The 12,736-nt window shown below is 36.3% G+C and overlaps 1 protein-coding gene across 3 annotated transcripts in view; it reads right to left on the bottom strand.

Moving 5' to 3' along the window:
- Positions 1-21: 21 nt before the first annotated feature.
- The window catches only part of LOC128620931 (protein Atg16l2), a 28,708-nt gene continuing 15,993 nt past the window's right edge, over positions 22-12,736 (bottom strand). For 2 of the 3 annotated variants that reach the window (XM_053646296.1, XM_053646297.1), the window contains 8 exons: positions 11,715-11,785; positions 11,477-11,548; positions 10,754-10,874; positions 9,010-9,115; positions 4,453-4,602; positions 3,126-3,173; positions 1,384-1,485; positions 22-770 (listed from right to left, as the gene is read on the bottom strand). In XM_053646296.1, the coding sequence (XP_053502271.1) occupies positions 677-770; positions 1,384-1,485; positions 3,126-3,173; positions 4,453-4,602; positions 9,010-9,115; positions 10,754-10,874; positions 11,477-11,548; positions 11,715-11,785 (764 nt within the window). In that variant the 3' untranslated portion in view covers positions 22-676. The remainder of the gene's footprint in view (positions 771-1,383; positions 1,486-3,125; positions 3,174-4,452; positions 4,603-9,009; positions 9,116-10,753; positions 10,875-11,476; positions 11,549-11,714; positions 11,786-12,736) is intronic. The other variant, XR_008388195.1, reaches the window with a different exon arrangement.

Raw genomic sequence — 12,736 nt, 5'->3', positions numbered from 1 at the left:
AAATCACAAAATAGGACTTGGTAATGGTAAGAAAAATGGTAAGAAATTTATTTATATAATAGTCTGTATATAAACCACAACATTCAGTACAACTGGGTTGAAAATTAGAATATAAACAAATATATACATTTCACTGGATATCTTAAAAAATGAGAATGTAAATGCATGTGGTTAGGACAATCAAACAACCTCTCAGAGTGGTTGAGGAAGCACTCAAACACAAACTAAGTATTGATACAGGGTCTAAATTGGTGCATTTTTTTACTGCACAATACTAACATATACGTTACAAAATAGACATACTGTACAAAATCTGTTTTTACAGTGTGAAATATAATTAGCTAATTTCTATGTACTCAAACAGAACATATTAATGATGGAAATATGAACATGACTTAGAATGAAACCAATCATCACCTACAGTATCTACTTAGTTTCTTGCAATCTGTGACTTTTTGTCACCAGGCTTTAAATCTGTAAGTCAATATGCTTGAGTGAATACATATTTAAGGAGCACACTTTAAATGTCTAATAAACTAATACATGGCTTCACACTTTAATTCAATAATTTGTGGGGAAACAATCAAGGTGTTTTATCAATCTTGACTGCTTTATAAAGCCACACCCCATTGACTCTGGTGTGTAAATAAACAGCAGACAGTACTTAAATCCAGTTTCAGATGTCACTCCACAGAATGGCACATCGGCTCTTATCAACACTCACCATATACTCCCCTGACATTGACCAAGCCACTGCATTAACTGAGGTTCTGAAATACAAAGAGAAATCTTATTAAGCTCAGTGATTTGGAATAATTAAAGTATGCCACTAACAATACAGCCATGCAAATATTTCTGATAGAAAATGATGTAAGTCATGTCATAGACTGAAAAACACATTCCAAAAATGCAGATAAAGGGTTCCACTGTCCAAGAATATGGTTGGTGCATATACTGGTGTAAATGGCAGGATTAGTGTAAAAGACAGAGTAAAAGAGGCAATGATAAACATTGTAATGCACACATACATTGTAATGTAATCTTAAAATATATTCTTCAGTTGATAACTTTAATGCAACTTGTATATGTCACTAAACAAGTTGTAAAATGTTTGGTTGTCTGGCTGGCCCTTTACTCATCAACACTATCTGAGGACAACACAAGAACCAGAGTTAACAACCCTGTTGTTCAGCTGAAATATACCCAACTAGCAAGCTGATATTATGCAATTTCAAAAAAGATTGGCAATTAACATTAAATTCATCTACTGGAAATGCAGTTAAACTGTACTTAGTATGCAAATGAAACAAAATTCTCTCCCTGTTCTCTTGGTGACTAGTAAAACAAGAAATTACTTTAGGTTACTAAAGGGATTCTGGATACCTATGCATGTCTAGTAGGCACGTTTCCAGGTTGCCTGTGTTAATGTTCCAGATGTACACACCACCATCTGCAGAGCCAGCTGCCAGGTAACTTCCATCTGGACTAAAGTCAATTGAAGAAAGCACATCTTATTTAATCATTAATGAAATAATTGTATACCATTATTTTATGCAACAGCAGTATGGATAATGATGTCACTAACACATAGATAAAAATATTTATGACAAACTACTGAAGGATACTTCCAATCCTCGTAACCTAGGCTTCATCGTGCTTCAAAAAGGACTTTGATAATATTTGCTCGAGAAGTCACCTGATTACTAATGGGACTTACCAGTTTGAAATGATAATTCCAGACTCAGTGTTACTTTTGTCTTGCTCCGGCATTGGGTCTGTGATGATTCCAAACTTTTATCTGCCTATATTGATTAGTGTTTTGGCCATAGCCTGCTTTAGGTTTAATGAGTTAGTATCATCTACTTGATCTGCTACTTCCTGTTTGCCGATTGCCTTACCATTTGCCTGTCTCGCGTTTCTGCGTATTTCCTAGACCTTTGGTTTGTCTGCTACACTGGTTTAATAAAACTAGAAATCCTGCACATGTCTGTCTGCTTCATGACAATGTAGAATTAAGAATGTAGGGCAGTGTCAGTTATAGTTCGTAGAGAAATCCATAGTCTTACATTGATCAAAACCAGCCTGCACAGAAAGTCTGAATACCTGACTATAGACATAATATAAATGTCTTATATAAATGTACATGGGAAAGAATTTGTGAACACATTTATTTGTAAATCAAGACATACATTTGTGAATCATGTTTTCTGCATTTATGTTTAATAATACTGTTCTGATCCCGTATCCATTAGCCCCTCCCTGTCTGGTTTGAGATTACACAGACCTTTTAGAATAACTCAATGCATTCTGGTCCTGCTGTTGCCATAGAAACTGCTAAGTGTATGACTCAAATGGGAGTGAGCCACAGACCAGAAACACAAATGGGACTTCAGCCTTAGTCATTTCTGCATTGCATCCTCTTCCTTTTCTTGTCTTGTCTAATATTACACTGAGCAATTACACATCACACATGGATTATGGTAAGAAAATGGTATGGCCACACATGGGGAAAAAAGTCTGTTTTAGAGAGGATAGCTAACTGAAGACTTCAAGCGTTTCTTTTTTTTTTCTTAATTTGTCTGACCTTTCCAAATGCAAGTAGAATATTCAAAAGGTCATTTCTTTTAAACCATTATTTTCTTTATGACAGCTTTTTCAAACATTTTACTGTGATTACCTATAGTACATGGATTCTTATGCTAGGCTTCTAGATATATAGATAGATACTGCATCAGATTCTAGGTTCACACAAAAGGTAAAACCGACAAATTATGGCTGAAAAATTAGGCTGTATCAAATAAGAAAAATATTTTCTATTATTATTTCCAATATTTCCATTTTGCAATTCTTTCAAACAATCTAAAACAGTTAGGTTGGAATCTGTGCCACATTTTTAATCTGACATTTTACTGGCATCCAAAAACTAGCACTGCTATTATTAAAAACATGTAAAAAAAAAAAAAAAACCCAAACCCTAACCCTTGAAGCATGAAGTATTATTAAATTAAGTATTAAAGAATCATTTACCAAAGAAATTATGCCACACAACTCAACAATAATGATGACTATCTGGCATTTTATTGTTATTATATTATTAGGCCCATTTCAGTCTTTCTGTGTCCTACCTGAAGATAGCCTTGGTGCTGTCACTTCCACATTTGAAACCTTCTGCCCTAGGATGATCATGTAGAAAGAACAAAAACAGTGTGAACTTCAATTTTTTAAAACATATTTGCTATTATAGAAAACTTGCTATTAAAGTTCCATACACAGGGAAACTCTGGTGCAATTTATAAAAATTTAATTCAACAGATTGTTGGGCTGTATTATGCTGTACCTTCTTCAAATATACCTTCAACTATAATATCTGGTCAACTGGTCAGCACGGTGAAGGAGCGGATAGTGTTGACATGTCACCCCTCAAGTTACTGTCTGTGCAGACTTTTGCATGTTTCCTCCCATCTCCTAAAACATGTCAGGAGGTGGCTTGCCTACAATAAAATTGCCCTTAATGGTTCCCTGCAAGGGACATGCATCCCATAATTACTAAAGATAAACTCATTAATTATATTAATGAATATCATGTCACTGAATATACTTCTTTCTACCCCTTTGCTGCCATTGACCTGTGGCTCCTCACCAGCCAGCTGGTCCACCAAATCTCCACTGACCCTTTACATCTCCTACAGACCACCCTCGAACACTCTCTCTGTCCTCACCCACATTCACAATGCAACCAAACTTTTCTCTCACAGAATGACCTGTTGGTTTCCAACCAGTCTGGTTTCAAAAGTGGCTACTTCACCAAGATTGCCCAACTGACTTGTGGACACCTTAAAATGTGGGAAAATTTGCATTTAAGTCCTCAGTCTTTATACTGCTCTCCCGAGTCGTCTCTCCAACCTCGTACCACAAGAACTGTACTTGGATGGTTCAAGTCCTAACTTCTGAACAGATCCCACAGGGTGTCATCAGGAGTTGGAAGTGATGACTAGTGTATTTCAAGGATTTTTCAGTTTTAAGTTTACATTTATCTAGTCTAAATGGTCTCTTATCACTGCTATGCTGGCAATACTGAACTCTACCTGCCATACTTAACAACACCTCAGTCTCAGCATGCATTTAAGCTTGCCAGATCACAGCCTGGATGAAGGATCAAGATGACTGAAAATACAGCAAGCTTGGTCTATAATCAATCAAACAGATACATCCCTGTAGCTGTTCGTATCAGGTTCATGACTTTGGTGCTTATGTTTAGAGTACATAATGGAGTATCATCCACCCATTTGGAGTCATTCATTCCAGGACCTTACATTTCATCGCAAGCACTACTGTCTGTGAGTGAACACTGCTTGGGGATACCATTGCCCTGGTATCCCAGACATCTAGGATGTATACTATATCTTTATATATATATATATATATATATATATATATATAAATTCTCTGTACCGGAAGGCCATTCTGGGTTTGCTCATTCTCAGATCCACCAGCTGCAGGCTCTCATCTCTTGAGCAACTTAGTAACTCTCTGTGGTTGGGTGAGATGTCAAGTGATGTCACCCTCCCCTGTAGGGGAACTTCCTGAGTGCAGCTCGCTGCCCTGTAGAAATATGGTGCAAGTTACAGATTACTGCAGAGAAGAACTGGTAAAGAACACTGAGAAATTACTCATAATTATTCTTTTTTATGTGTTGATAGAAAATGTTTATTTATAACTGAATTTCTATGCACACATGACTGAGGAATGCATCAGATGTCATTTTAAGATGAATGTAACTGTATTGAATATGTATAATTAATGGTTTGAAAACAAAAATTTAAGACAGAAAGCTCAAGACCTTTTAACATTTTAAGTTAAAATAAATTAATCACTTTACAGTAAAATCTATACATCATAAAAAGGAATTGAAATAAAGAAAATGTTGATACTACTATCAGACATAAACATGCTTTCACGCAATGATTCCTATAAATTTATCATAACAATATAAACATTTTAAGTGTCAAAATAATTTATCATTAATGTTTATAGTGCACACAAATATTATAAAACATTTTTTTTAATTCATGCGACTTCCACATTCAACTATTATCTTTATTCTGTTATTACTTTCGATTATACTTTTTATATAAAGTGCTGTGAAAAAGTATTCACCTATCCTGATTACTTCTGTTTTTGTGTCTATCTTATACTAAATAGTTTTAGATCTTCAAATGAAATGCAACATAAAACAAAGGCAATCTGAGTAAACACAATTAAATTTTTTACTGAAGCAAAAAAACCCATGTGAAAAACAAATTGCCCCCTAAATCTTAAAATCTGGTTGTGCCACTTTAGCAGCAATAATTGGAACCAAACTCGTCTGATAACTGGAGATCAGTCTTTCACTTACTTCTACGACTAGGACTTACTCCTATGCTTTGGATCATTGTTTTGCTGCATAATCCAGTTGCGCTTGCGTTTCAACTTCCGGACTGAAGGCCAGACATTCTCCTTTAGGATTTTCTGGTAGAGAGCAGAATTCATGTTTTCCTGAATTATTGCAAGTTGCCCAGGCCCTGAAGCAGCAAAGAATCCCCACACCATCACACTTCCACCACCATCCTTGAACATATTATGTTCTTTTTGTGGAATTCTGTGTTTGGTTTATGCCAGATGTAACAGGACCCCTGTCTTCCAAATAGTTCCACTTTTGACTCATCATTCCACAGAATATTCTCCCAAAAGGTTTGAAGACCATCAAGGTGTGTTTTGGCAAAATTCAGATGAGCCTTAATGTTCTTCTGGGTTAACAGTGGTTTTCCCTTCGTCACTCTTCCATAAATACCATTTTTGCCCAGTGTCTTTCTGATAGTGGAGTCCTGTAGGTCCTTTGATGTTGTCCTTTACTCTTTTGAGACTTCCTGGATGAGTTGTTGCTGTGCTCCTGGAGGAATTCTGGGAAGGTTCCCTACTGTGCTGAGTTTTTTCATTTGGAGATAATAGCTCTCACTGTGGTTCTTTGTAGTCCCAAAGCCTTTGAAATAGCTCTGTAACCCTTCCCAGACTGATGTATTTCAATCACCTTCTTCCTCATCATTTCTGGAATTTATTTCAATTTTGCCATAGTGTGTTACTGGGTAAGACCTTTTAACCAATTTATCAACATGCTGTTGAAAAAGTTCTATTTAAGTGTTGATTTGCAAATACGTTTCCACACAGGCCCAGTTGGTATTGGATAACTTTTTTGCTTCAATAAATAGCATTATCATCTAAAAACTGTATTTTGTGTTTACTCAGGTTTCCTTTGTTTTATCTTAGATTTAGTTTTAATTTCGGAAACAATTTAGCATGAGATATACACAAAAACAGAAGAAATCAGGTAAATACTTTTTCAAAGCACTGTACATTTTTCACCTTGTAATTACAGTTACACAGAACAGTCAATCAAAAGATATATGACAGTAAATAAATTGCCCTTTTCTAGTAGCTTTAAGTCTATAAACACCTATGCTCAGTTAGGCCTTCAAACTGATTTATTTCATTCAAGTCTCAGTGTAGCCTGATTGATTTACTTGCACAAATCCGGAGAGTAATATAATAAATCCATCAAACTTATGTCTATCACAAAGAACAGACTTTACTATATATTAGTACTGTTCTGCGAATACTACATTTTATAACAGAATCCATCTATTATGAAAGCTGTGTATTAACTTTAATGACCTTTTATTTATTTCAGTAAAATAGCTGAAACCCAGTCAAATACAAATATAATATAAATTTAACAAGGGTGGCACGTATACTGGGTGAGTGTCTGCATGTTAAGCCACTGCATGTCTTACAACTGGCAAATGTCAAAATACAGAAAAGCCCTGAACAAATATTTTTTGCTTTATTTTTCTCAATACCATATTACAGAACATATCAGCTCTTAGGGACTCAAGGAGACAATTAGTATGTGGGCTGACAGTTGCTAGGCGACAGGCGAGCAGTTGGCAGGGTAGCAGCTGGAGGTTACTGCTGCTTGGAGTGAATGAGAGATGTCAAGGGCTCAGCGTGGGCAGAATAATGTGTTAATTTCTTGAAATCTCTAAATGCTGAAGCAGCACACAGGAATCAAGACATTTCTGGTTTAAAACTAATCACATCTACAGGAAACTTTGTTTTAGAATGGATTTCTAAAAAGTATTTGTTTTAGAATGTATTTCACATTTTAAATCCTAATTGTGGATATTGACGGTAAAATTTGCCAGAGATATTGTAGTTCTGGTTGTATCATCACGTGTTTGTTTATGAGTTGCATGCAAAGCGACTAAACAGCACCTCTGTAAGATTGGGGACCAGAGGCAGCATACTTGATCTCCCATTTCATTTTCAGTAGTGATTTTTATTATTAATCTGGGTTTCACAGCTGTCTATATTGTGTTATGTCAAAAGATTAATTTCTCTGGTTTTAAATGAAAAAAAAAATGTAATCCTGATAGTATTCCCATTTTTTACAAAATGTACCTGTAATCTGTTTTTTTATTTTATTTTGATTTAAGACCTGACTGGAATTACTTTAACTGTGCATTTACGAAAAAATAATTGCACACCTCAGAACGTCTGTAAGCCAGTCAGAATCAAAAATTCAACAGCGCTATTGTATAAGCTATGAATAATGCATCCTGCTTGCTCAAACAAAAAGTATTGACAATCAGTTTTACTCTGTCATTATTATGACAATTATCTAATCCTGCTCTGAAATTTTGCTTAAGCAATGTAACTTTTGCTTTGAAATAATCTATTAAAAACTCGAGTGTAGTTCAGAATCAGCCATAGGCAAACAGAGAAAAAAATTCCTCTAAAGCTGAAGTTCAGTCATGAGTTTATGAAAATATTGATAAGACAAACAGAACAGGCTTTCAGAGACTTAATGTGTGGTATTTCATTCATTCATACACTAATTCTTGTGCAGTCAAATTTCAGTTTCAAGTTTAAGCCTGTTACATTTAATAATGATAGATTCTGCTCTTCGTAATTCTGTAACAAAGAATAATGATAAACAGAAGAAAAGGCAAACCATCTCAGAAGCACTGAGTAAATATGTTAACATGTAATACTCCAAGTCAACCATTATTTACAGTGGATAACAAAAGTCTACATATTCCTCTTAAAATGGCAGGTTTTTGTGATGTAAAAGAAAAAAACTAAGTTAAATAATGTCAGAACTTTTCCCACCCTCAATGTATAATTATAACATAAAAATTAAGTGAAAAACAATCAAACATTTTAGGGAAAAATAGGAAAATGCAAAAGTTTGTGGACACCAGACCATCACACCTGTATGTGCTTGTTGAACATCTCTTCCAAAACCTCTTCCAAAACCATGGGCATTAAATGTGAGTTGGTCTCCCACATGCATTAAAAGTGAGTTGGTAATAACCTCCATGAGAAGGCTTTCCAGTAGTTTTTGGAAAGTGGCTTTGGGTTTTGTGCCCATTCAGCCACAAGAGCATTAGTGAGGTAAGGCACTGATGCCTTGCAAGAAAGACTTGGGTGACGTCTGTGTTCTAATTCATCCAACACGAAGTGTAGGGTTGCAGTCAGGAATCTGTGCAGGCCACTCGAGTTCTTCTTCACCAACCTTGGCAAACCATATCTTTGTTCACAAGGGCTTTGTTATGATGGAACAAGTTTGGGCCCCATAGTTCCAATGAAGGGAAAATGTAATACCACAGCATCCAAAGACATCCTATACAATTGTATGCTTATAACTTTGTGGCAACAGTTTAGGGAAGGCCCACATATGATTGTGATGGTCAGATGTTCATAAGCTTTTGGCCATAAACTGAATGTCCTGCATATAAACTATCTACCAGGATAATCAGTCTAGAACAGTGTGGGCATCATTGGTGTACTGTAGCATTAGGTTATTTTTCCCCCATGTCTCTATACCTATAGGACCATATTTACAATTAGCATGAATGTTAACAAATTACTGTAATTTACTGTGAGATATAACAATAAAAGATGTTTCCTTACCTGCTGTCCCAGAAGCGTATTTTTCGGTCAAAATGGCCACTGATTATGTAATAGTCTGAGCACACTATGTCACTACAGTAGGACAATACCTCAATGGTCTGTATACCTAAATGAAACAAACAAATAAAAATGAATCAAGTTAGGGAACTTGCACACAGTAGAATAGAATTGTGAATATTCATCATAAAATGATTAAAAGAATGAAAAGAAATTAGATTTCCCCCAACAGCTGGCTTGAAATTGGAAAATATTGTAACTATCTGTGCTGACATCTCACAATGCATCAGTGGGCTGTACTATACAGCTTGTTCAATAATGGCATGGCTATTTCCAAGTGGGATATCTAGATTTAGTGACAGTATGCACAAACCAAGAAAAATTGAAGTGTATGTGAAAGACAAGGAAATTATCCATCCATCCATTTTCTATACCGCTTATCTAAAGGGTCTCGGGGAACCTGGAGCCTATCTCAGGGACCCTGGGACACCTGGACGGGGTGCCAATCCATCGCAGGGCACACTCACATATACATTCACATTCATACACCCACTTACACTACAGACACTTTGGACATGCCAATCAGCCTACCATGCATGTCTGTAGACTGGGGGAGGAAACCAGAGTACACACAGGAAACCCCCACAGCACGGACAGAACATGCAAGCTCTGCACATGCAGTGGAAATCAAACCCCCAACCCTGGACGTGTGAGGCCAATGCACTAACCACTAAGCAACCCATGCACCCCAAGGAAATTATCTGACTGCCAAACAACACCAATTTAAACAACCACTGGACATTATTTCTGAATAAACATAGTGGAATATAATTGAAAATTTATGGTCTGCACTTATATAGCGCTTTTATCCAAAGCGCTTTACATTGTGTCTCATTCACACACTCACACACCAATGGTAGCAGAGCTGCCATGCAAGGCACTAACTTGACATCGGGAGTCTTGCCCGAGAACACTTCGGCATGTGGAGTCATGTGGGCCGGGAATCGAACCGCCAACCCTACGATTAGTGGACAACCCGCTCTACCACCTGAGCCACAAACACCCAAAATTTTAAATTTAAATATAAACTAGTATACATAATAGTCACCACAGACCTAGTCACACTGCTTTATACCTATTGTGAAACACATATCTAAACCCAGCCTGAAATTGTGAAAAATAAGATGTTCTGTACTTACTAACAAATGGTAAAATATAAAGACAATAAGCTATTTTCTATGGCTACTTTACTGTGAAAATCATCATGAAGCTGACAGCAGAAACAGAGCAATTGGATATTGCATAGTAACAGCCACTAAGATGCATTCCATAACACAAAATTGTATTAAGCACATCACCTTGGATCACCTTGTGCAGCTGACTTAATGCTAATTTAATGTTAGCTTAAAGTTGCTTTACACTGTCCACTCTTCATTATGAGGATGTTGCAGACAAAAATCACCAATCCTGAAAGAAGTCCTTAGTCATCAGTTAAAATTTGTATTACGTGCTCACTGAAATCCAATTTAGCACCTTTGCAACCAAACTACATCAGAAAAACAAGTTCTTAAATTTTGAACCAAAATTTCATGAATGAGAATGCTGTTACAATGTGTGAAAAACAGTCACCAATAGGAGCAATATTGCAGTTTGGGACTATCAAGAGAAAATCTGCTGCACAGTACACATGAACATGACCGATATCGTACAAGACTGATTTTACACACGTGTGTGTTGACAGACTTACAGGCAGCACGTTGCAGGTCCCAGATTTTTACAGTCCTATCTCCACTCCCAGTGACCACCTGCCTTAGGTTACTCCTAAACCTAGCTGCTGTCACTTTGCGAGAATGGCCTGTCAGCGTAAACTAGAAAAGCAGAAAAGAGGCATAGAATTAAATATGGAATAATTACAGGCCATAAAACAAGTTTAACTAGCAGTTTAGTCATTATATTCACAACAAGTCCAGCTATATATGATGTTCTAGTTATTTTGTTCATTAGCGATCATCGGACGTCTATAGTAACAAAGGGTTCACATCAAGACAATTTCAGTGCACAAAATAAGTCTATTTTTATAGTTCAATTCACATTCAATTTAATTAAATTTAGAAGTCTAAATTTAATTCAATTGAATGTGAGTTGTACTATAAAAATGTTAAACTAATTGTGAAGATATTTTAAAAACCTCTCAACATCCATCTCTCAAACAACACTCCTCAACCAGCCTGTTTAAATCATCACAATATTCAGTTTGCAGGTGCCTTAAGTGTATAAAAGGGATAATTTTCTCCATTTGCAGCAGCACAGAGTCACATGACACCTCTGAATGTAAGCAGGCACACCTCACAGCATGTCTTATTGCAGCTCTATAGATGATGCTCTGCAGAGCATGATTCAGGGAAACATTAGAGCACATCAGGAGTGCTCAGTCAGACAGTGTGTGTGGGGGGCGGGGGTTCTCTGTTACCTTTGGAACAGAGTCATCCAACCGCCAAATAAGAGCTGAGTTGTCGTATGATCCAGCTAAAATTCGCCTGCCCTGATGAATTTAGGGAGAACAAATAGGATGTTAGTGTATAAACAGATTCACATGTAGGCTCAAAATAACAAGACTCATTGGGCAAAATTTCTAATCAACTACTTTAAGCTATATCATTGTCAGTGATGTGCCTCCTAAACAAAAATAACATGTTGTGTATTCATACCATAGAGTCAAACTCAATGCTGGTGATGCCCTCATTGCTCCCATCTAGTGTCCCTCTGTAGTGCAGCATGCCTGAAAGACAAATATTTTCCAAATATCTTTATGTCTATCTCAATTATGCCTGTCACAATAAATAATAAAGGTGAATATTATTTATTAAAACAATAAAACTTTGCTAATACATTTATATACACATAACTGTGATTAGTAGTTTAATTGACGTTTTCTTGACTTTATGACACTTTTTGAATATAAGCATAACAGTAGTAAAATAATGCAAATGCACTGCCTTTTATCAGCAATCAAAATAGAAGTAAACTAAACTTCTGCTTGCTGTTTATACTTAAACTCTGGAGGGCCCCTAGGACTAAGACACAGTAAGCCGTGTCATGTTATGTCATATAGGTGAAACAGGAACATTTATACTCATAACCAATACCAAAACCCTTACATTTGGGGTATACTCCAAACCCTTACATTTGGGGTACAGCAGGTCATGAGGTTCTGACAGCCTTATCAATGTTCTTTTGAAAACTACAGGTACTACAACCCCAATTCTGAAAAAGCTGGGACAGTATGGAAAATGCTAATAAAAACAAAGAGGAGTGATCTGTAAATGTACTTTGACTTTTGATTTAAACAAAAAAAAAATGTCTGGAGACAAGGTATTTGATGTTTTACCTAATCAACAGCATAGGATTTTGAAGGAAATGTTAATTTTGAAATTGATGCATGCAAAACATTCCAAAAAACTTGGGACAGGGGCAATTTAGGACTAATAGCGATGTGACAAGTTGAAATAAGAAGGTGATGTGAAACAGGTGAGTCAATAATCTAATCATAGTATAAAAGGGGCCTCCAAAAAAGGCCTAGTACTTCAAGAGCAGGGATGGGTCAAGGCTCGCCAATCTGCCAACAGATGCGTCAGTGAATAATCCAACATTTTGAGAACAACATTCCCCAAAGACAAATCGGTAGGATTTTTGGCATTTCACCTTCTACAGTGCACAAAATAATTAAAAG

Source organism: Ictalurus furcatus, chromosome 17, assembly GCF_023375685.1.
Source record: "Ictalurus furcatus strain D&B chromosome 17, Billie_1.0, whole genome shotgun sequence".
Taxonomy (NCBI): Eukaryota; Metazoa; Chordata; class Actinopteri; order Siluriformes; family Ictaluridae; genus Ictalurus; species Ictalurus furcatus.
The sequence above is the reverse complement of the archived record's forward strand: the minus strand, read 5'-3'. Positions and strand labels throughout refer to the sequence as shown.